The sequence below is a fragment of the Jaculus jaculus genome, chromosome 9, assembly GCF_020740685.1.
Source record: "Jaculus jaculus isolate mJacJac1 chromosome 9, mJacJac1.mat.Y.cur, whole genome shotgun sequence".
Lineage (NCBI taxonomy): Eukaryota > Metazoa > Chordata > Mammalia > Rodentia > Dipodidae > Jaculus > Jaculus jaculus.
Genome location: NC_059110.1, coordinates 136,960,996 through 136,985,414, shown reverse-complemented (window position 1 = coordinate 136,985,414; position 24,419 = coordinate 136,960,996). Strand labels below are relative to the sequence as shown.

The following is a 24,419-nucleotide window of genomic DNA, read 5'->3' as shown; positions in this document are numbered from 1 at the left end:
CTGGGTTTGGACTTTGAGTCTGACCCTGGTCTCTGGACATCACCTCGGAGGGCTTTGGAGGAGGAGCTATAGTGTTTGGAACCTCAAAACGTGCAGCCTCTGGGGTTGGTGACACTGGGCTCCGAGCTTGACCCTGACCTGATGCTGGAACTGGCAATGGAGATACCATTTCCATTTCTTTGGGTGGCTCTGGAGGCTGAGCTAGGGTCTTCTCCATAAATAGAGACCACTGAACCACTGTAGCAGCTTGTGGAGTTATAGAATGTTCCACATGTAAAATCTGAAGTGTGAAATCATTTGTGTTTGCATGAGTCTGGTGTAGAGCTGTCACCTCAGGTTTTTTTGGAGGAGGAGCTGTTGTCAGGGTTATAGACTGTTCTGCCTCTATTAGGGACATTGGAGTGACACTAAGTGTCTGGTCCAGAGGTTGAACTGGGATTCTGGGGAATACTGGAAACTGAGTTTGATCCTGACCTGCCACTGGAACTGCAATCTCATTAAACACTAGTGCCTGTGCTACACGCTTATGTGTCTGTGGAGGCTCAGTGAAGGTCTTCTGTAGGGCTGGAGAAGGCTCAGCCCCCATATTGGATCCCTCAGTTACAGAAAGTTCCAAATCAGAAGGTTGAAGTTTAACTTCAGGCACATTTGGATGTTGATCCTGCACCTGGTCTGGAGGTGTTACCTCACTGTTCATTGGAGTAGAAACTGTATCTGTCAGGGCCTTAGAATGTTTAGCCTCGTTAGTAGGCTCTGAAGTGACGGTGAGTTCAATGTCCAGAGGCTGAGGTGTGACACTGGGTGAAGTTGGAGAGTGAGCCTCCTCCTGACCCAGGGCTGGAACCGTCATGCCATAGTGTGTTGGAGGCGGCGCTGGGAGCTCAGGCAGGACTCCCTGCGGGGTCGGAGCGGGTTCCACCTCCATGGGTGGCTCTGAAGGCTGAGCTGGGCTGGGCTGTGACCCTGGAGATGGCTCCATGTTCGCAGGGAGTTCTACAGGCCGAGATGGGGTCATTTGCTGAGCTGTGGAAGGCTGCACCTCCATGGTGGGATCTAGAGGCAGACTTGGGATCTCCTGCTGAGTCGAAGCATCCTCCTCTTGCGGGGGCTCACTTGCTGGTGGTGCGGGCTCTTGTTGGACTGGAGAAGATTCAGCTGCAGGGGAGTCTGGAGGCTGGAAAGAGAAGTCATGCTGGACTGGAGAGAATCCAGCTTGCCTGGTAGGAACTGCAGGCTGAGTAAGGTCCTCCTGCTCCCCTGGAACTCCAGCCACCACAGTGGGCTCTGGGGTTATGGTGATCGCCACATCCACATGTTTAACTGTGGTGGGAGGCAACTTCAAATGGTGACTTCTGAACATTGATTCCAGATCTTGAAGAGTAAATCCCACGTAATTAGGAGAAACAGTGTCTTTCATAGAGGTTAGTGAATACTCATCTGAGAGCACGTGAATAGTTGGTGGAAGTTCAAAATAATTCTCTGCAGGCAGGGTGACAGGCTCCTCTGCAGGTGGGGTGACAGTTTCCTCTGCAGGTGAGATGACAGGCTCCTCTGCAGGTAGGGTAACAGTTTCCTCTACAGGTGGGGTGACAGGCTCCTCTTCAGGTGAGGTGACAGTTTCCTCTACAGGTGGGGTGACAGGCTCCTCTTCAGGTGAGGTGACAGTTTCCTCTATAGGTGAGGTGACAGGCTCCTCTTCAGGTGAGGTGACAGTTTCCTCTGCAGGTGAAGTGACAGGCTCCTCTACAGGTGGGGTGACAGTTTCCTCTGCAGGTGGGATGACAGTTTCCTCTACAGGTGGGGTGACAGGCTCCTCTTCAGGTGAGGTGACAGTTTCCTCTACAGGTGAGGTGACAGGCTCCTCTTCAGGTGAGGTGACAGTTTCCTCTACAGGTGAGATGACAGGCTCCTCTGCAGGTGGGGTGACAGTTTCCTCTACAGATGGGGTGACAGGCTCCTCTTCAGGTGAGGTGACAGTTTCCTCTACAGGTGAGGTGACAGGCTCCTCTTCAGGTGAGGTGACAGTTTCCTCTACAGGTGAGATGACAGGTTCCTCTGCAAGTGGGGTGACAGTTTCCTCTACAGGTGGGGTGACAGGCTCCTCTGCAGGTGGGGTGACAGTTTCCTCTACAGGTGGGGTGACAGGCTCCTCTGCAGGTGGGGTGACAGTTTCCTCTACAGGTGGGGTGACAGGCTCCTCTTCAGGTGAGGTGACAGTTTCCTCTACAGGTGAGGTGACAGGCTCCTCTTCAGGTGAGGTGACAGTTTCCTCTACAGGTGGGGTGACAGGCTCCTCTGCAGGTGGGGTGACAGGCTCCTCTGCAAGTGGGGTGACAGTTTCCTCTACAGGTGGGGTGACAGGCTCCTCTGCAGGTGGGGTGACAGTTTCCTCTGCAGGTGGGGTGACAGGCTCCTCTTCAGGTGAGGTGACAGTTTCCTCTACAGGTGGGGTGACAGGCTCCTCTGCAAGTGGGGTGACAGGCTCCTCTGCAGGTGGGGTGACAGGCTCCTCTGCAGGTGGGGTGACAGTTTCTTCTGCCACTGAGGTGACAGGCTCCTCTGCAAATGGGGTGACAGTTTCCTCTGCAGGTGGGGTGACAGGCTCCTCTGCAAGTGGGGTGACAGGCTCCTCTGCAGGTGAGGTGACAGTTTCTTCTGCCAGTGAGGTGACAATTTCCTCTGCAGGTGGGGTGACAGGCTCCTCTGCAAATGGGGTGACAGGCTCTTCTGCAGGTGAGGTGACAATTTCCTCTGCAGGTGGGGTGACAGGCTCCTCTGCAAATGGGGTGACAGGCTCCTCTGCAGGTGGGGTGACAGTTTCCTCTGCAGGTGGGGTGACAGTTTCCTCTGCAGGTGGAGTGACCGGCTCCTCTGCACGTGGGGTGATAGTTTCTTCTGCCAGTGGGCTGACAGGCTCCTCTGCAGGTGAGGTGACAGTTTCCTCTGCAGGTGGGCTGACAGGCTCCTCCTGGGCCAGGGGAGCTTCCAGCTCCTCTGGAGGCTGGGCAGGGGGCTCCTGCGGGACCCGGGGAGAGTCAGTCTCCCTTGTAGGCTCAGAAGTCATGGTAATGTCCACGGCGGCAGGCTTAGCTGTAATGTTGGGCCAATTATACTGACCCTGGCTGGGAGTCTGAGCCGCCACTGGTGGAGTTTCCACTGCGTTCGCCACAGAAGACTCTGAAGCTGGAGCTGAACCCGCTGCTTCTGGCGGAAGCATGACTTCCTGAGAGGGCTCCTCAGGTGGACCTGGAGCTTCCAGATGGCCGCCAGAACTTTCCAGGTCTTCCGGGGGCTCTTGTTGGCTTGGCGGAGGCTCTGCCTCCTCAGGGCTCTCTGGGGCCGGGCCTGGGGCCTGCTCCTGGCTGGGAGGCGGCCAAGCCTCCTGACCTGCCTCTGGGGTGAGGGTCATCTCGATGTCCACGGGCGTCGCTGCGGCAGGGCCCGAGATGGGGTGCTGGGCCTCAGGGAGCACGGGTGGCCCAAGCTCCTCAGAAGCAAGGCTGTGCTGGCCTTGGGCCTCTGGGGCTTCTTGCTGAGGTGACAATGACTGCACTGCCTTGGGAGCTGGTGGAGTTGGAGTCCAGGTCTCCTGCTGGACCAGAGAAGGCTGGACTTGCTCAGGGGCCTCCGAAGGCCCAGCGGAGGTCTGCGATCGCAGGGGCAGGCTGTCCGAACTCACTCTCTGATCGCCCCCATCCTGCCATGCGTGCGTCTTCAGCTGAGTGTTTACAGATTGGTTTGGCGTTCCAGCCACAGCCTTGGCAAGTCCCCCGGGCTGAGCTAGATCTTGCTTCAAGTTCAGGGGGGACTCAAACTGTGGCGCTTTTGAACTAGGACTCTGTGGAGGTGGAACATGCATTTCAAATGCCTGGTGATCTGTTGTCTGATCGTGACCAGAAGTCTGGATATTATTTTTGGGGCCATAAAAATGAATATTTTTAAACTGAAGAGGCAAATTGGGGCCCTGATTTTTAATGTCATTTAGCCTCATAACAGTTTCCAGGAGCTTCCCAGAGTGAGTCACCTTGTCACGAACATCCTGATGAGGAACAGGGAGCTGATCTGTCTCAGGTGGCAGGGTGGTCATCTGGAAGGGAGCGGAGGACCCCAGGTAATCAAAATCCTTGGGGTCTGATGACAGGGCAGCTCCGTGGAGGGATTTGGGTGGGAGATCTGACGAGAGCTTGGTCAGTCCCCAGGGCTTCGGGGTCAACAGAACTGGCTTTCCAGCCCACTCCTGAACGGGAGTGGCCTGGGCCAGCAGCCACAAAAGCTGCCAGCTCAGGAGAAGCCCTGGGCTGCGGAAGCGCAGTAGGAACATGGCGCGAACAGCGATGCGACGCTCAGTGCTGGCTCTTGCTGGCAGGAGACAAACTGGATGGGAGAGAGCCAGAGCTCCGAGAGCCTTGGCAACCTCCAGCCCCGCCCTTCATTTATGACAGCGCCTTAGTTACACAGCCATTACCAGTCTCCTACCTAGTTCTACCCAGGAACCTTTTCCCACACTGACAGGGCCTGACCTCCCTGACCCTGGCAGAGAAGTCAACTGGCTTCTGCGGGGACCCCTGCCCCATAGTCAGGCAGGACTGGGGAGTCTCAGCACTGTCAAAAATTGAGGAGGAAATGTGGATTTGCACTCAACCCTTTCCTAGTACAGGTCAAGATCCCCAAACCCCCAGCCCTGGGTAGCTGCTCCCTGGCTGTCTGGGGCTGTGCAGTGGTGGACAAGGACGGCGCCCATTTGAAGCTGCCGGTTCCTCGGGGCAGCAGCAGGTCCACAGTGAGGCCGCGCCTGGCCCAGTCACTGCAGGGCGCCTGCGCACAGCTCTTGCACGTTGTGACTCTTGGCAAAGGGCAGCATGTGGCGCCAGGCCTGAGAGACTTGGAGGGCATCGCTGGATGTGGTCTTGAAGACCTCCGGGCGTGCGCCGGGCCGACCCATGCGTGATCTTGTGGATCCAGGTCTGGAGCTTGGGGCGTGAGGCTCGGGCTGGGCCAGGGGATCCCGGGCCAGGTCCTCCAAGCGCTCCAGGTGGTAGTGACCTCGCAGGAAGGACGGTGGTGGCTTGTGCAGGTGGCCTCGGATGCCCACATGGCTGCGGCACACCCTGCTGACCACACGCGGGAGGGGATCTGCTACCACTCACGTGCTGTTGGTGCCCAGGAGATGACAATGCCTGGAGCGTGGATGCCACTGCCCCGCGACAGGGCAGACCACATGTGCCAGGCGGGCTCTATCATGTAGAAGAGTCAGGGTGCTAGCTGAAGAGCTGGCTCAAAAAGAGAACAGAATGCAGATATGCAAATGTTCCTCCTTGCCTGCGGGGTGGGGGTGCAATGGCTCCGGGACATCAGGAAGTGCAGGACGCAGGTCTGTCCTTAGACTTCACAGGCATCACTCCAGTCCTCATTTCTAATTTTTCAAAAAGGGCATCAGGCTGGAGAGATGCCTTTGGGATTAAGGTACTTGGCTATGAAGCCTAGGGACTCAAGTTTGATTCCCCAGAACCCACATAAGCCAGATACACATGGTGGCACATGCATTTGGTGTTCATTCGTACTGTCTAGAGGCCCATTTGCCCATTCTCTTTCTCATAAATAAATAAGGGTCTAGAGAGATGAATTAGTGCTTAAGCTGCTTGCCTGCAAAACCTAAGGACCCAGGTTTGATTCCCCAGTACCCATGTAAAACCAGATACACAAAGTGGCATATGCATCTGGAGCTCATTTACAGTGGCTAGAGGCCCTGGTACCCCCACTCTCTCACCATCTGCCTCTCTTCTTTTTCTCTCTCAAATAAAATATATTTTAAAATAAATAAATAGGGTGGAGAGATGGCTTAGCAGTTAAAGTGCTTGCCTGCAAAGACCAGGGACCCATGTTTGACCCTCCAGATCCCAAGTAAGCTAGTTGCACAAAAGATGAGGCAAGCGCAAGGTCACACATGCCCACTAGGTGGCACAAGCATCTGAATTCAATTTCAGCGGCTAAGGCCCTGGCGTGCCAATTTTCTCTTTCTCCTAAAATTAAATAAATAAATTAAATGTTTAAACTGAAAAAAAAACTAAAAAAGGGCATCAGCTTTACAAACTAAAATGTATACTGTTTACATTGGATTATGCTTTGATTTTCTACTACTTCTATTTTTTAATAAGAAAGCTTATTCTATGTAAATGACAATTTCAACAAAGAAAAGCTTAGCTGCAGGCTGGTATGAAAATATGGCTGACTTAATTTCTGAAATTTCCATTGCTCTGACCTTGGAGTCTTGTCTCCTTTCTGAGTGTTGGCTGTAAGCAATCCATTGCCAGCAGGTAATGGGGAAATCCCCAATGATCTAGGGTGTTCTTTTCTATTTGGAGGAAGAGAAAAATTAAGCATTCATTTATTCTTGGGCTTTTATTGTCATGACACTAAGTAATAAGCTTGGGTTACTGACAGGCTGAAAGTTCCAGCTACTAGGGAGGGTGAGGCAGAGGGTCACAGGTCAAGACCTGCCTGTCTGGTAGAAAGATAGTTCTCACTATTTTGAGGTCGTCTCTCTTGAATTTTACTGTCTGCCCATCTGAATAACTGGACTTATCAAAGAGAAAGGACTATATAAGAAGTTTAAATTAGCCAGAGATTAACTTAAAAAAGTGTCAAGTCTGTTTGGGAAATTTTGGGGGGTTGGTCTTTCTTTCTTTCTCTCTTTCTTTTTGGTTTTTTTGAGGTAGGGTCTTGCTGTAGCCCAGGCTGACCTGGAACTCACTATGTGATCTCAAGGTGGCCTCAAACTCATGGTGATCCTCCTACCTCTGCCTCCCAGGTGCTGGGATTAAAGGTGTGCGCCACTATGCCTGGCTTTCTTTTCTTTTCTTTTCTTTCTTTCTTTCTTTCTTTCTTTCTTTCTTTCTTTCTTTCTTTCTTTCTATCTTTCTTTCTTTCTTTCTTTCTTTCTTTCTGTCTCTCTCTCTCTCTCTCTCTCTTTCTCTCTTTCTTTCTTTTTCTTTTTCTTTTTGATACAGTTTCACTGTGTAGAATAAGACTGACCCAAACCCAAGATTCTCCTGCCTTAGCCTTCTGAGTGCAGTGACTATAGGCACATATCAGCATACCAGACAGGAAATTTTACAAATCACTGCCCCAGTCAGGAAGTGGTTGGTGGTTCACTCTAGCATCATGTGGAGAAGAGCTGCTATGTTTTCATCATGGGTTAGGAGAACAGCATTGGGGTCTGGGCAATGGCAACCTTCTCTGTAAGTGAGCCAGCCCCTGCTCCTAGACGTCCCTCATCCTCAAACTACGGTCCCTAAAAATGTTTTCTCAAAGGTAGGCTTTTTCTGCCTCGAGGAAAATCAATACATTATGTGAATTAGGACCACTGATTCAGTGGTAAAAAATAAATAAATAAATAAATAAATAATCTGCAACTTTTTTTTTTTTTTAAATTAAAAGCAGTGGAGAACAGTGGAGAATGTGTGTGCCAGGGACTTTTTGCCACTGCAAATGATCCCCAGGTGCATATGCCACTTTGTACACCTGGCTTTACGTGGGTAATAAGCAATTGAACCTGGGCCTTTAGGCTTTGCAAGAAACCACCTTCAGCCACTGAGCCATCTCTGCAGCCCCAGAATTCAAAAGGTTTTTTACCCCCCCAACTATAAAAGTTCTATTTTCACGTCATGCTACTTGTAGGCACAGTACGTAGGAGAGACCACTGCCAGGCTTTTTTTTCCTTTTCCAGACAAGGAGCCCAGAATAGTCTATGAAAGAGCTGGTGACTATCCAGTGTTTTGTGGGAGTTTCAATGCCCAAGAGTTAGAATTTTAATAATAACAGAATTTCAGCAGAAATACATTCTATGTTGGTATGTAGAGGGTTCTGAGTGGAAGGGCGTTTAGAGGTCAAAACAAGACCAGTTATCCCAGCCATTAGCTCAAAAGTGTGTAAACATAACATAAAACTTGTTTGTTTCTATTCCTACCTCTACTGTAAAAAACTAAGCTAGAACAGAGAACAATCAGTGGCTGGAGACATGGCCTAGCAGCGGTTAAAGGCACTGGCTTACGAAGCCTGATGGTCTGGGTTCTGGGGAATCGAGGCTTTAGTCTTCACAGGCAAGTGCCTTAACCTCTAAGCCATTTCTCCAGTCTTTTTTTTTTTTTTTTGGTTTTTCGAGGTAGGGTCTCACTGTAGCCCAGGCTGACCTGGAATTCACTATGGAGTCTCAGGGTAGCCTCGAACTCAAGGCAATTCTCCTACCTCTGCCTCCCGAGTGCTGGGATTACAAGCGTGCGCCACCACACCCGGCCAGTCTTATTTTTTAAAATAAATGAATTAATTAATTTGCAAGCAGAGAGAGAGAAAGAATGGGTGCACCAGGTCCTCTAGCTGCTGTAGACAAACTCCAGGTGTACGCACCCTCTTGTATATTTGGCTTACATGGGGAATAGAGCCTGGGTCCTTGGCTTTTCAGGCAAGTGCTTTAACCGCTAAGCCATCACTCCAGTCCCTCCAGCCTTATTTTTGCTTGTTTATCTCAAGGTAGGGTCTTACTAACCCAGGCCAACCAGGCACTCACTCTGTAGACCCAGGCTGGCCTCAAACTCACAACAATTCTCTTACCTGTGCCTTACAAATGCTGGAATTAAAGGCATATGCCACCTCACTGGCAAGAAACTAAGTTTTAAAACCAAATCTGGGCTGGAGAGATGGCTTAGCGGTTAAGATGCTTGCCTACAAAGCCAATGGACTCAGGTTTGATTCTCCAGGGCCCACATAAGCCATATGCACAAAGTGGAGCATGTATCTGGAGTTTGTTTGCAGCAGCTAGAGGCTCTGACATGCCCATTCTTTCTCTCCCTATATATATGTGTGTATATATATATATGTGTGTGTGTGTGTGTATGTATGTATATATATATATATATATATATATATCACATAAATAAATAAAAATATTAAAAAAACCCAACTCTATGTTTGACTAAAAGCTGCTAGTGACAAAAATTAACATAACTAAGCCAGGTGTGGTGGCACACACCTTTAATCCCAGCACTCAGAAGGCAGAAGTAGGAGGATCTGTGAGCTCGAGGCCACCTTGAGACTACATAGTGAATTATAGTGAATTCCAGGTCAGCCTGGGCTAGAGTGAGGCCCAACCTTGAAAAAAATTTTAAAAATAAAATAACTAATAATGGAGGATATAGTTCAATTGTAGAGAGCGTGAGACCCTGGCTCAAAAAAAAAAAAAAAAAATTCAAAACCAAGCAGCGCTGGGCATAGTGAGGCACGCTTTTATTTTTATTTTATTTTATTTTTAATTTAACTTAATTTTATTTTTTCTCAATTTTTAAAAACATTTTCCATGATTATAAAAAATATCCCATGGTAATACCCTCTCTCCCCCCCCTTTCCCCCTTTGAAATTCCATTCTCCATCATATCCCCTCCCCATCTCTCAATCAGTCTCTCTTTTATTTTGATGTCATGATCTTTCCCTCCTTTTACGATGGTCTTGTGTAGGTAGTGCCAGGCACTATGAGGTCATGGATATCCAGGCCATTTTATGTCTGGAGGGAGCACGTTGTAAGGAGTCCCACCCTTCCTTTGGCTCTTACTTATTTTTATTTTTTATTTTTTGATTTTTTGAGGTAGTGTCTCACTCTAGCTCAGGCTGACCTAGAATTTACCATGTAGTCGCAGGGTGGCCTCAAACTCACAGCAATCAAACTCATAGCAATCCTACATCTGCCTCCTGAGTGCTGGGAATAAAGGCATGCACCACCATACCCGCTTTTAATCCCAGACTACATAGTGAATTCCAGGTCATCTTGGACTAGGGTGAGACCCTACCTCTAAAAACAAAACAAAACAAAATCAAGTAGGGCACAGTGGTGCATATCTTTGATCCCAGGCTGAGGTAGGCGGATACTCATGACTTCTGGGACAATTTGGGGCTACAGAATGAGTTCCGTGTCAGCCTGGGCTAGAGTAAGACCCTAATTTGAAAAAAAAAAAAAAACAAAAAACCCAAGCTAACAAAACTGCACTTAAGTGACTTGTCAGTTATTCTGTTTTTTATCAGTTATTACCAAATGCTGATTAAAAAAATACCCAAAACAATTTACTAAATGCACAATAGGGGAAATCAAAGATTAATCAATGAATAAAGGGCAACTTTAAATTTAAAAATTTTTTTCAAGTCCACAACACAATGCGACAAGCTATTTGCTCCCCAGCCCATTAGCACTCCCTTTTGGTAAAACTAAATGACAACTCTTTGTGGACTAGTTTTGTTTTTGTTTTTTTATTTTTCCAGTTAAGGCTGACATGGAATTCACAATACAGTCTCAGGGTGGCCTTGAACTCACAGTGATCCTCCTACCTCTGCCTCATGAGTGCTGGGATTAAAGGTGTGTGCCACCATGCCTGGCTTTGAGACAAAATTTTGCTGTGTAGCTTTAGCTGACCCTCAAACTCCAAGAAATCCTCCTGCCTCAGCCTCACTAGCTAAATCTGTGACTTTTGCCCAGAAATTCTGATATCTGTATTCAGGCAGGGGTTTGAGGGCCTGGGAGGCCTGGGAGGCCTTGGATGATGTCCTTCTGGGATTTGTTAGTCTCCGAGTCTTCCTGGGGAGACTTCCACCTGAACGCTGCCTTGCTTCAAGTACATCCAAGAGAGTGACACAGGTCACCTGGCAGAGCGCCGTGGGCTTCCTGTGGGCTCTGCCCTTGACCTTCCCAAACCTCCCTGTCTTCCTCTGTGAATTGAAGATGCTATTAGTACCTTCCTCACAGGGTTGGAGTAAAGATTACCTAGTATCATTATTTGTTTACATTTTCGTAGTTAATCATTATTTAGATATGCAAATCCCAAAGCCCTTGAAGCTGTTGCCTAGCACACAGGCGTTATGGTTGGTAATGAGCATTTCAACTATCGCTGCTACATACACGTGGATGCCTATAAATAACTACCATTACTATTAATTCTTTTGTTTTTATTAGAGAGAGCACACATGTAAAAGGAAATTTCCATGGTAGGGTCTCCAGCACCACCTTCACGTGTGTGTATCATCCTGTGCGTTTGGCTTACGTGGGGTCTGGAGAGTCAAACATAGGTCCTTAGACTTCACAGGCAAGCCCCTTCACCGCTAAGCCATCTCTCCAGACCTATTTTTTAAAATAGTTTATTTTTATTTATTTATTAAAGTGAGAGAGAGAGTGGGCATGCCAGAGCTTCTAGCCACCACAAATAACTCCAGACGCATACACCAGTATGAGCATCTGGCTTATGTGGGACCTGGAGAATCGAACCTCCTTCCTTAGGCTTTGCAGGCATGCACCTTAACCACTAAGCCATCTCTCCAGCCCCTCTCCAGACCTATTTTCTTAAAAAATATTTTATTTATTTGAGAGAGCAAGAGAGAAAGAGGCAGATAGAGAGAGAATGGACGTGCCGGGGCATAAGGCCACTGCAGACTCCAGGTGCATGTGCCACCTTGTACATCTGTCTATGTGGGTACTGGGGAATTGAACCTCTGTCCTTAGGCTTTGCAGGCAAGTGCCTTAACTACTAAACCATCTCTCCAGCCCCCTATTTTTTTTTTTTTGTTTTGAGGTAGGGTCTCACTCTAGCCTAGGCTGACCTGGAACTCACCCTGTAATTCCAGGCTGGCCTGAAACTTACAGTGATCCTTCTACCTCTGCCTGCAGAGAGCTGGGATTATTATTTTTTCAAATTGAAACTAATTAAATTTGCTAGGGAGTTTGTTAGACTGTAGCCCTATGAGGGTGGAACTTTTTTCCTTCCTGTATGCCCCGCCCCTAGCACTGGCTCAGCTAACAGCATGCACTTATCAGCATGTTGTGAGAGCAAGTGGATAAGTGAATAAAACTGGCCTCTCCAGTTATTTATCCAAGTGTCGAGGGCTTGCTGAGTAATTGGAGGAAGAAGTGTATGAGGAAGACTCCAATTCCTCCCCATATCTTGTCGCAAGGAACTCTGGGGCTTGCTGAGGGACAGAAGGAAATGGTCAGCTACCCCCTGGCTGTGTCTCCCCCCTCTCTGCTGTGAGCTGTTCAGTGCTCCTCTGGCACATCCAAGAGACCCCCTAGGTGGTTAAGTGTGCTTGAGGCCAGGCCCAGCTCAGGCCTGGGGTGGCTTTTGTTTGAAGTTCCACCAAAGAGAAAAATTAACATCTCCGAAGCACAGATAAAAGGCTACTGGGTCGCAGGCTATGACTTCCAAAAGGGCATTCACAGCACACACCCGGAACACCAGGTGCTCTCTAAGCACAGGATGCAGAACAGAATCCATGGGCATTAGCTTCTCCAATGCTCAACCCACCCACTGGACCCAGACAGATGACCAGAGGTGCTATGACAGCCCATCCTAGAGTAAGGAGGGTTGGACACCAGGGTCTCCGCCTATGCCCTTTAGTAGTCTTGAAGAGAGCGCCTTACCCATCTTGGGAGGCAACAGAATGGGCACTGTCATGAGACTCCAGGGTTTAACCGTTCCGTGGTGAGCTCAGGGTGGGCAAGATGGAACCAGTCATCAGGAGGAACTTTCCAGAGCAGCTCAATAATGGACTGACCACTCCCTTGGTGGAGGGATGGGTCAAAGGCCTTCCTGTGTGGGGTGAGAGATCATGAGTCAGCTTCTGAGGTTCACAGCAAGAACCTGCAGCCGTTTCCTCATAGCTTTGAGCTCTGGACTTCTGAATTATAAAACTAAGATGTGAAATCTTAGGGCTTTCTCCTATAAAAGGAGCCCTGAAATACAGCTTGGCACTGTATTTGGGCTCTTGAATCCTGGATGTAGTCGCCGGCCAGCTACTAAAGATTCCTTTCCTACTACTTGGTGTCTGTGTGGTCTTCCCTGGGGGTCCTCACCATAACGACCACCACATCTGGCTTGAGTCCTTCTCACAGCCCGGAGGAAAGATAGGATTCTGGCAGAGCGCCCAGCAGGCCTTCCCTCCTCCACCCTGGAGTGGCTGAGAAGGGGAAACACGCCTCCAAAAAGAGGCACACGGTCTTCCCTCTTTAGCCCCCTCTCCTGACTTGCTACCTAATTCCCCCTCAGCCAGACCCATCTTGAAACCAATAGGCCGGGCGTGGTGGCACAAGACTTTAGGCCCAGCACTTGGGAGGCAGATGTAGGAGGATCGTTGTGAGTTCAAGGCCACTCTGAGACTACATAGTGACTTCCAGGTCAGCCTGGACTACAGTGAGACCCTACCTTGACCCCCCCAAAAAACCCCAAAACCCCAAAACAAAATAAACAACAAATGACAAGATAAAGAGAAAACATGCTGGACACAGCGGTCCGTGCCTATAATCCCAGTACTGGGGACAGAGATAGGAGCATGCATAGGGCTCTCTGGCCAAGTAGTCTAGCTGAATTGGTGAAAGACTTGTCTCAAAAAATAAAGTAGGAAAGCCGGGTGTGGTGGTGCACGCCTTTAATCCCAGCACTCGGGAGGCAGAGGTAGGAGGATTGCTGTGAATTCGAGGCCACCCTGAGACTGCATAGTGAATTCCAGGTCAGACTGGGCTAGAATGAGACTCTATCTTGAAAAACTGAAAAATAAATGAATAAATAAAGTAGGGGGGCTGGAGAGATGGTTCAGTGGTTAAGACGTTTGCCTATAAAGCCAAAGAATCCTGGTTCAACTCTCTAGGACCCATGTAAGCCAGATGCACAAGGGGGCGCATGCATCTGGAATTTGTTTGCAATGGCCGGTGGCCCTGGTGTGCCCATTCTCTCTCTCTCTTTCTCAAATAAATAAATAAAATATAAAAATCATTTTAAAAATAAAGTAGGGCTGGAGATGGTCAGCAATTAAGGTATTTGCCTGCAAAGCCTAATGATCCGGGGTTTGATTCCCCAATACCCACATAAAGCCAGGTGCACAAAATGGCACATGCGTCTGGAGTTGTTTTTTTTTTTTTCAGCTGGAGGCCCTGGCATGCCCATTCTGTCTGTCTTCCTTCTTCTTGCTATCTCTCTATGATTACCAATAAATAAAAAGTTTAAAAAAATAAAGTAAGCTGATAAGATGGTGTGAGCCACCTTTAATCCCAACACTGAGGAGGCTGAGACAGGAGGATTTCTATGAAGCATGGGCTGCAGAGTGAGTTCCAGGTCAGCCTAGGCTAGACTGAGAGCCTGCCTCAAAGAAAAACAAGGAAGAAAAGAAGGAAGGAAGGAAGGAATGGGAGTGGTTGAAGAAGACACCCAACATAACATTGATCTCTGGCCTTCATATGTACATACTTACATGTGTTACTGCACACACATGCACACACACACACACCACATGCCAAAGAAAGAAGGAAGGAATGAATAAAGAGGGGAAGGGAGGGAAGGGAAGGAAGAAGGAAGGGAAAGAGGAAGGAGAGAGGGAGGAGAGGAGGAAGAAGAAAAGAAAGACAAAGAGAAGTTGGATATGATGGCTCATGCCTTCAATCCTGGCATTTGGACATTGAGGTTGGAGGATCACCATGATTTCAAGGCCACCGTGGGCTCTAAGAGTGAGTTCCAGGTCAGTCTGGGCTGGAGTGAGAGAAAGGCGGGGGGGGGGGGGGAGGGGTGGAGGAAGCTAAGTCATAATTTTGTAGGTCTATTGGAGCTGGAGGAAATGGTGTGGGGTTCCTTTGGGGGTGATAAAACTCTAAAATTCATTGTGGAGATGGTGGCATAGCTCTGTATACCAACAACTTTTGCGTTGTCAATGTAAAAGGGTGAATTTTATGCTCTGTGAATTATAGCTCATCATGTTTTAAGGCCATTATCCAGTAGTATTGCTGAGTAGGTGAGACTGGCTCTCTTCCCAATTTACAAGAGTAATAAAGACGAGCTGAGAAGAGAGGACAGTCTGTAACAGGGTCTGTAAATAAGACCGTGGCATTTAGCTGACAGGTGAGCACCGTGGATGGGCTGCATGTCTGTGTCCTTGCAAAGAACAAGGTTTGAACTCAATGCATTTACTACAGAGCTGGGAAATGCAGTGGGAGAGGGGAGGAGGAGAACCCCTCCCACCATGCCTGAAAGACATAATTAAAAACATAAATTCCACTTCCCAGGCTTTGGAGGCATTGGTCGCGTGGTTTTCCACAGGCACTGCACGGACAGGCAACGAAGACTTCGGTGCATTATCTTGGAAAAGAAAGGAAGAGGTAGCTGTAGAATACGGGCATGGCGCTGGGGAAGAGGGCAGCAAGAGGGCAGATGGGGCAGTTAGGAAACAAGGGGCTACCCTGGTCTACTGCCAGGTCTGTGTCACAGCCTCATACAGAGTGAAGGATTTCTCTCTCTCTCTTTTTAAATTTTCCTTTCTTCTTCCGTCATCTCCCGTTCTCTTTCTTTTCTTCCTTCTTCCCTTCCTTCTCCTTCTTGGCTTTTCATTGTTTTTACGAGGTAGGGTCTCACTCTAGCTCAGGCTGACCTGGAACTCACTCTGGAGACCCAGGCTGGCCTTGAACTCACAGTGGTCCTCCTACCTCTGCCTCCCCGAGTGCTGGGATTAAAGTCATGCCCCACCACACCCAGCACTCCATTTTAGTTTTTCAGTTCAGTTTTGTCATTTATCATTTATTTTTTTCTTTTTAAATATTTTATTTTTATTTATTTATGAGAGATAGAGAATGCACACACCAGGCCTCTAGCCACTGCAAACAAACTCCAGATGCTTGCACCAACCATGTGCATCTGGCTTACATGGGTCCTGGGGAATTGAACCTGGGTCCTTAGGCTTTGCAGGCAAGTGCCTTAACCACTAAGCCATTTCTACAGCCCTCATTTATTATTTATTTGCAACGAGAGTGAGAGAGAGAGAATGGGATATTCCAGGGCTTCTTGCCACTGCAAACAAACTTTAAATGCATGTGCCGTTTTGGGTATCTGGCTTTACATGGGTACTGGGGAATTAAACCTGGGCTATCAGGATTTACAAGCAAGAGCTTTAACCTCTAAACCATCTCTCCAGCCCCCTAATTTTGTTTTTGAGCCAGGGTCTCACTATCTAGCCTCAGGTAGCTCTGAACTCCCAGATATTCTCTACTTTAGCCTCCCAAATGTCAGGACTCCAGGCATGACCCAACCCATCTTGCTATAAATTAGCACTTTTCTTTTAATTTTTTTCAAGCTAGGGTCTCACTCTAGCCCAAACTGACCTGGAGCTCACTCTGTAGCCCCAGGATGGCCACGAACTCACAAGGATCTTCAGTCCCCTGGGTGCTGAGATCAAAATTGTGTGCTGCCACATCTGGCCGAATATTTTTAAATTAGATCTGCCTTACATTTTGGCCAAGATGAGTAATTCAGAATATTAGACAGAATGTGTGCGACAATTCATGGATGTTGCAACGGTGGCATTATCCTGAGGTATCTATCTGGGTGGACCCTAGACACAATCACAGGTGTCCTTGTAGGAGAGAAGCAGGAGGTGTGACGCCAGAGAAGGCAGCAGGAAGACAGCAGGCTGAGCGACGCTGGTCAGGCCGAAGCCCCGCTAACCCGGCCCCAGAGGCCGCGGCAGGACGCCTGCCTGGCTTACAGAGGGAGTCCAGGGCCAGCCCGACAACTTACTGAGTAAAACAGAATCGGTCAAGTCGAGTGTGGTGGCATACATCTTTAATCTCAGCACTTGGGAAGCAGAGATAGGATTGCTATGAGTTTGAAGAGTGAGTTCCAGGTCAGTCTGAGCTAGAGTGAGACCCTACCCCCAAAATACCAAAAGAGCTGGGTGTGGTGGCATGTGCCTCTAATCCCAGCACTCGGGAGGCAGGGTAGGTGGATCACTGTGAGTTCAAGGCCACTCTGAGACTACATAGTGAATACCAGGTCAGCCTGAGCTAGAGAGTGAGACCCTACCTCGAAAAACTAAAGCAAACAAAGAGATAAGGGCAGGGACATAGTTTGTAGCTCAGTGCTAGAATGCTGGCCTAGCACATGCCAAGGCCCTAAGTTCAACTCTTAATACTGGGGGTGGAGGAGAGAAGGTACTATCCTGGATCTCTGGAGTGGATTGCCAGTTGGGTACAAGCCCACTCTACCAGAAACTGGCCAAGGTGAGGTACTGGCTTTCTTGTACCTCTGCCTCCCAAGTGCTGGGATTAAAGTCATAAGCCACAACACCCAGCAGAAGGAAATTTTTAAAAATATATTTTATTGCCAGGCATGGTAGCGCACACCTTTAATCCCAGCACTTGGGAGGCAGAGGTAGGAGGATCGCTGTGAGTTCAAGGCCACCCTGAGACTCCATAGTGAATTCCAGGTCAGCCTGAGCTAGAGTGAAACCCTACCTTGAAAAACCAAAACTGTGTGTGGGGCTGGAGAGATGGCTTAGTGGTTAAGCACTTGCCTGTGAAGCCTAAGGACCCTGGCTTGAGGCTTGACTCCCCAGGACCCACGTTAGCCAGATGCACAAGGGGTTGCACGTGTCTGGAGTTCATTTGCAGTGGCTGAAAGCCCTGGCACGCCCATTCTCTCTCTCTCTCCCCCTCTTTCTCTCTCTCTCTGTCACTCTCAAATAAATAAGAATAAACAAAAAATTTAAAAAAAATGTGTGTGGGGCATGTGGTGGTTTGATTCAGGTGTCCCCCATAAACTTAGGTGTTCGGAATGCTAGGTCCTAAGCTGATCGCAATTTGGGAATTGAAGCCTCCTAGAGGAGCGTACTATTGGGGGCTGGCTTATGAATATTATAGCCAGCTTCCTCTTGCCAGTGTTTGGCACACTCTCCTGTGCTGCTGTTCATCTGATGTTGTCCAGCAGGGGCTGATGCCCACCCTCTGCTCATGCCATCGTTTTCCCCTGCCATCATAGAGCTTACCCTCGAGTCTGTAAGCAAAAATAAACCTTTTTTTTTTTTTTTTTTTCCTACAAGCTGCTCTTGGTCCGGTGTTTTCTGCCAGCAATGTGAATCTGACTATAACAGGGCACTTGCCTATAATCCCTGCACAATACTCAGGAAGTGGAAACAGGAAGGAGTTCAAGGTCATCCTTGGATAGCTACATAGTGAATTGGAATTTGAGGCCAGCCTGGGCTACATGAGCCCTGCCCCTTGCCCCACAGAAGGAAAATCCCAGTGACAACACTTGGCACATGTGTTATTATTCCCTTTGGGGCTGAGGGACTGCTCAGTAGCTCTTCAGTTCTCTCAGTGGCAGATTCTACCCTGTTCTGGATTCTTGGGATAGCAACAATGGTGGGAACTACCACCCTTGATTGTCGCCTGTTGCGTGCCAGCACTGGGCTAAACATCTGCCACACACCCTTCTCCAGAAGCAGCGTGGGAATAGGGAGAGTGGAACTTGTACAGTGAAATCAGAAACCCCTGGACCAAGTCGCAGGTCTGCCACTCTTAGCCGTGTGACATGAGGCAAGTGGCCGCACGTCTCTGAGCATCAACTGCCTCACCTACGAGATGCTGCTGACTCTACCTGTTTTGCCTGAGATGCTGTAAGGATCAGATTCACCTTAAACAAAAATGCCTGGCACAGTTCTCCTGGACCACTGTTCCTTGTATAACACGTGGACGATTCCCGGTGATGACAGTGTGCTATTGTCTCTGGCTTGAAAACCATCTAAGTGCCACCAGCATCCATTCAAAAGGCAAAGCTACCTCTGCCCCCTGGCTGTGGGACTAACAGAGCATTTCTCCTATGACAGCTTCTCCAGTTGCCAGTGTGGTGATTTCTAAGCAAGACCAAGTGACTGATTTTCTCAACTAAAATCTCTTTCTTCCTTTCTTTTGTTATTATAGGCTGGAGAAAAGACATAACAACACCCCCCATCCCAAGTCTGGAAAAGAAACAAATACATGAAATGTGATTTGGAACTGGAAGTAATCATTGTGTCTACAGTTCTAAAAATAATAATAAATAAATCAAGGAATCATTTTTTTTAGAGCCAATCTTAAGTCATACCTGAGGGTCTGTTTTTGCTCCCTGAACTGCTAATCTGCCGAGATGTTCTACTCTGGCTAAAAGCCCCCACCCAGCCCCTTCGTTAAAGGGGCATTTTTTAGGTGATTTCCAATATTTTGGTACTAAGACCACCAAGGTTATTATCACATCTTCATGTGTAAATCTTTGTTTCTGGGTCTGTTCTTTGTCTTAGCCTCTCTCTCTCTCTCTCTCTCTCTCTCTCTTTCACATGTAGCCCAGGCTGGGCTTGCACTCATTGTGTTTTAAGAATGAGCTTGAACTCCGCAGGCCTCTACTTCTCAAGTGCTGGGATTACCGCATGCGGCACCGTGTCTGTCTGATGATGTGCTGGGGGTCAGTTCCTGTGCCTTTCGCATGCTAGGCCAGGAGCATTCTACCAGCTGAGCCTCAGCCTTGTCTTGGGTGAGATCCCTCCAATCACAATGGACTGAAACGGAGGGCAGTGGGTGTGGTGGGAGGGCGCTGAGCTTTTGAGATTGATCGCCAGTGGTAGGTCGCCTCTCCTGCCAGCAGCTTCCCCGAGTGCCTGTATCATCATCCCCCTACAATTGTGATCACCTGGGGCATAAAGAATACAAGAATAGCCGCTATTACATGTGAAAGAAAAATTGCCTAGCTGGGAGGGTTTCAAAGAGGAGCATTTAGCAGGCTTTTGAAGCCTAATTACTGTTTAATCAATCTGAGGAACGCACAGGCTTATCATTTGCTGTTTGCAGAGACCGAGAATTGCAATGTGCGGTTGGTAATTTTGTCCGCGTTGGGAATGCCTGTCAGTATCCCCTTCCCCAGGCTTGGGCTGCAGGGCATTCCCCCTACTTCCAAAGCCCCTCACTATACACTCAGCTAAGAGGCACACCCCTCTCTCTGGCAGTGTCAGGAGAGATGTCTCAGGCTCACAGGAGGTGGGGCAGGGGCTGGCTGCCCACTGCCCACAATGTTGCCTGAAGATCCAGGTTTTTAGCTCTCATGCTTTTTCCTGAATTCCGCCTTCAACTTTGACAAGCCAGGTTGTCCCTGGAGGAATTTCTCAGTATGGATTTGTCAAGGGGCCGGGGTGTGGCTTTGTGGTGGAGTCCTTGCTTAGCATGCACGATGTCCTGGGTTTATCCCCAGCACCACGCATAATAAACCCACTTGCCTTGGAGAGAGACGCCCTAACCAAGCATCTCATTCATTTTTTTTATTAAAAATATCTTTAGGGCTGGAGAGATGGCTTAGTGGTTAAGACGTTATTTTCCAGGATCCATATAAGCCAGATACACAAGGGGGAGCATGCATCTGGAATTCATTTGCAGTGGCTGGAGGCCCTGGAGCACCCATTCTCTCTCCTTTTCTCTCTCCCTCTCTCTCTCAAGTAAATAAATAAATAAAATACATTTAAAATTTTTTAAATACTTTTTTTTGAGAGAGACAGAGTCAAAGAGGAAGACAGAGAGTTAGTATGGGCACATTAGGGCCTCCTGCCACTGCAAATGAACTCCAGATACATGAGCTACTTTGTGCATCTGGCTTTTACATGGTACTGGGGAATGGAATGGAACCTGAGCTATCAGGCTTGGCAAACAAACACCTTTAACTGCGGAACCCTCTTTCCAGCCCTCATTCTTGCTCAGAATGCAAAAGACCACAACTCGCTGCTCTGGGTTCCAGGAGAGGGTTTCCAGGAGCTACAGAATGACAGGAACTGCAGACCTATGTGCCACTTTCTTTGTTGTTTTCCGAGGTAGGGTCTCACTCTAGCTCAGGCTGATTTGGAATTCACTGTAATCTGAGGGTGGTCTTGAACTCGTGGCAATCCTTCTACCTCTGCCTCCCGAGTGCTGGGATTGAAGGCATGCATCACCATGCCTAGCTCTATGTGCCACTTTGTGCATCTGGCTTTCCAGGGGTACTGGGGAATTGAACTCTGGTCATTAGGCTTTGTAAGCAAATGCCTTAACCACTGAGCCATCTCTCCTGCCTATCCTTTATTTATTTATTTATTTTTTGAGACAGGATTTCATGTATTGTAGGCTGGCCTAGCACTTAATGCTCCTGCCCCCATCTCCTGTGTGCTGGGATTATAGGTATGTAGAAGCACAGCCAGCACATGCAGTGCTGAGTGAGACCATCATGCACATTAGACAAGCACTATACCGACTGAGCTCGCTCCCGAGCTCTGAGGGCCCTTCCAAGCCTGAGACGCTCAGTGGACTGTTGCTGCAGCCTCTTCCCTAGAGCATGAGGCTCACCCACCAGGTGCTTATGCACTGCTTCCCTCCTGCCTACCCAGGGCACTTTCTAAGGAGGAAGCCTTTCTGTTTAATCACTCTCTTCCTTGACACCCCCCTCGCCAGGACTTACTCTGTACCTAGTATACAGTTGGGGCTCAGGATGAAGACAAAGGGGGCTGGAGAGATGGCTTAGCACTTGACTTAGAAACCTAAGGACCCAGGTTCGATTCCCCAGTACCAATGTAAGTCACATACAGAAGGTGACACATGTCTGGAGCTTGTTTGCAGTGGCTAGAGGCCCTGGCATTTTCTCTCTCTGCCTCAAATAGATAAATTAATTAAAAAATAAATCGCAGCCAGGCGTGGTGGCACACGCCTTTAATCCCAGCACTCGGGAGGCAGAGGTAGGTGGATCACTGTGAGTTCAAGGCCACCCTGAGAATATAGTTAATTCCAGGTTAGCATGGGTGGAGTGAGACCCTACCTTGAAAAACCAAAAAAAAAAAAAAAATCAAAAAACCATAAATAAATAAAATTAAAATAACTAAATCGTGAAGCAGTTAGAGAGAGGTGGGAGAGCCGTGGTGAAGATGGACTGGCGGGAGAACATCACTGTGCCCCTGCAGACAGGTGACCATACTGAAGCCCAGGGGAGAGTTTTTCTAAGAACTTGACGTGAATGAGGCTGTTGGGCTCCAAATCCCACTTCTCAGATCGGCACCTCATTTGAGTGTGTCCTCTGGGGTCTGGTTGCATGGATGCATGTTTGATGTCTGCTCCTTAGAGTGACAGGCTAGTGACAGCGTCATACTGTAAGTTGTCATTTCTGGTAGGATGGGATCACAAGGTGAACTTGAAGTGAATGCTACTTCAGGTCCGAGAGGTGACATGTGCTCCTGGGACTGGGAATTGGTGTCCTACTTCAGTTGCTTACTCCCCCAAGACTTTGGGAAGTAAAAAAAGAGGTTTTTTTAACTTGATTAACCACTGCATGCTTAATGCTTTTCTAGATCTACGTAAATTCAGAACCTACAAAGGCGGCTCTGTCCGAGACCTCCTCCGAGCCATGAGAAATAAGGTAGAGCGCTGTGGGTCCTGCGGTGGGGTGGGGGGCACAGCACAGGGCTCTGCCTTCATGTTGGTTTCTGCGGATCTTGTTCTGCATGCTGGATTCCTCGGAGGCTGGGCAGCTTCAGCTGGACTTGTCAAGTTCGAGGCTGTTCCTTCCTTGCAGGGTTTTCTCTCTAGGAATGTGAAGTGCAGAGCCAGGCTCCAGGGAGAGCCTCGTAGCTCATGCCCTTCGTGGTTTCTCTTTCTGTACCCTCCGACTGCCGACAGCCACCTTATGCACACTCTGCAGGGGTTCAGAAAAGGGTCCCTGTGTGTCTCCTGGGGGTCTAGGGATACTCTTGGCCTGTGCTGAATGAATCCAAGCAGCTTTCACCTAGGGCCAACCCTAGGCCCAGGAGCAGCCCCCAAACCTGTTGGGACACCAGGTGACCCTACTGCACTCACAGCTTTTAGGATTCTCCCTCGGTTTTGAGCTCATGGGAGGCCTGTGGGCCCCTGCGACTCCCCCAGCAAAGCCCCGCCTGTCCTCCCGAGGCTGCCTCTTGCTTGTCCGGAAGCCTCTTCCTGAAGGCAGGAAGCCCGCAGGACAGCTGGGTTGGCTCTCCGGGTGCATAAAGCTCTGTCTGTCTTTGCAGAGGAGCAGGCAGCCCTCTGCCAGGCCGCTGCTAAGCCCCTGTGTCTTGTCTGCCCATCTGCAGAAGCATCACTACCGGGAGCTGCCCGGGGAGGTGCAGGAGACGCTCGGCTCCCTGCCCGACGACTTCGTGCGCTACTTCACCTCGCGCTTCCCGCGCCTCCTGTCGCACACCTACCAGGCCATGGAGCTGTGCAGCCGTGAGAGACTCTTCCAGCCCTACTACTTCCATGAGCCCCCGGAGCCCGAGCCCCGAGCCACTCCAGATGCCCTCTGAGCCGGGCAAGCCCTCTGGTCTGTGACTGCGGGCCTGGCCTCTGCGTTCCCGAGCTGGATGCCCGCCAGCTTAGCAGGGAGACCAAGCTGCCCCCACCAAGTGCCTTGAGCTGCCACTCTGCAGCTAGCAGAGGATAACGCTGACCCTCGCAAGTGGGAGCGGGGACCCCTCATGACCGCGGGGAGCTGAGAAGACGGCAGCCCAGAAGCTGTACAGGCGAGGACGTCTGCAAAGGAGGACCCGTCCCAGAGCCACGCAAGGAGCACCATCGCCCTGTGCTGGATGAACTCGCTTCGGCTCTCGTATCTACCTAAAGTTCCTGCTGTTGGCAGTCCAGGGCCCTTCAGGAAGGGCGCAGAGGAATTCTGGCTCGCTGTGTGCTAGGAGCAGTTAGGCCGAGATGCAGTACGCTCAGCCTCTGCTAAAAGTGGCTCAAGAAGCAGCAGGGTGCTCAATACGGGGCATTCAGAGGTGTTGTGATGGGGACAGGGGGCACCTTATTGATCACAGATGTGCCCAGAGCGCCCATGTTACCTCAAGCAGCAGAGCTGTGGGCACCGGCAGGTGAAGTTAGGGACTGGCCGCTGACGCACGTGGACGGCGGGGATGTTGTGGGTGTCTGGCGGTGAACAGGTGCAGCGCTGGCCCAGGGCACCAGTGGCCTAAACAGTGGCCATGGTGGATTGCGTTGTTGGCCTCTGGGGCTAGACGTGAAGAGTTCCTTGGCCATCAGTGAGGGCATCCAAGACTAGACAGAAAGGGACAGGCCTTCAGGACCAGAGGGAAACAACCAAATTGGAGCATCCCAGCCACCTGGAGAAAGATCTGAGCCAGACAGAAGAGGGCGAGCAATGAGGTCCCTCTGTCCCTGAGGCCAGCAGATCAGCACACACCTTGCGAGTGGGAGCTGTGGGGTGAGTCCCAGGACCAGAGTCGCTGTGGGCTTCCTGGGTCAGCTTGTTTCTCCTGGCAAGTTTTAGTGACTGTATTTTGATCATACTGAAGAAAGCTATATAATAAGTAAGCTTAAACTTAACTTGAAGCTTACTCGCAAAGAAGCAATGCAAGACGTAATAGTTTTCCATTTTGTGCCATACCAAAATATCGCCATCCCCTCAAGAATGTAGAACATTCTCTAATGCAGAAGACTAAAACAGTATAGCAACACTAGGTAAATTTTGCCAAAGTAAATTATATCAGTACCTTTCCCCCTAAAATTAATATAGTTTTTAACTTTAGTTTTAGTCAAACTTCCTGTCTTCTCCCCCCAGGGCCTGAGG

The 24,419-nt window shown here is 49.2% G+C and overlaps 2 protein-coding genes across 3 annotated transcripts in view; one reads left to right on the top strand and one right to left on the bottom strand.

The window, feature by feature from the left end:
- The window catches only part of LOC123463558 (leucine-rich repeat-containing protein 37B-like), a 42,512-nt gene extending 41,467 nt beyond the window's left edge, over positions 1–1,045 (bottom strand). The window contains exon 1 of the mRNA XM_045159576.1: positions 686–1,045. Within this exon, the coding sequence (XP_045015511.1) occupies positions 686–1,045 (360 nt within the window). The remainder of the gene's footprint in view (positions 1–685) is intronic.
- On the top strand, positions 802–24,413 carry LOC123463464 (serine/threonine-protein kinase/endoribonuclease IRE1-like). Of its 2 annotated transcripts, none has more exons than XM_045159207.1 (3): positions 802–1,220; positions 22,168–22,235; positions 22,927–24,413. In XM_045159207.1, the coding sequence occupies exons 1-3, from the start codon at positions 1,190–1,192 to the stop codon at positions 23,137–23,139; spliced, it is 312 nt and encodes a 103-aa protein (XP_045015142.1). In that variant the 5' UTR covers positions 802–1,189; the 3' UTR covers positions 23,140–24,413. The 2 variants fall into 2 exon arrangements, with proteins under 2 accessions (XP_045015142.1, XP_045015141.1); XM_045159206.1 differs by lacking the exon at positions 802–1,220 and adding an exon at positions 21,711–21,787.
- The last annotated feature ends 6 nt before the right edge of the window (positions 24,414–24,419 follow it).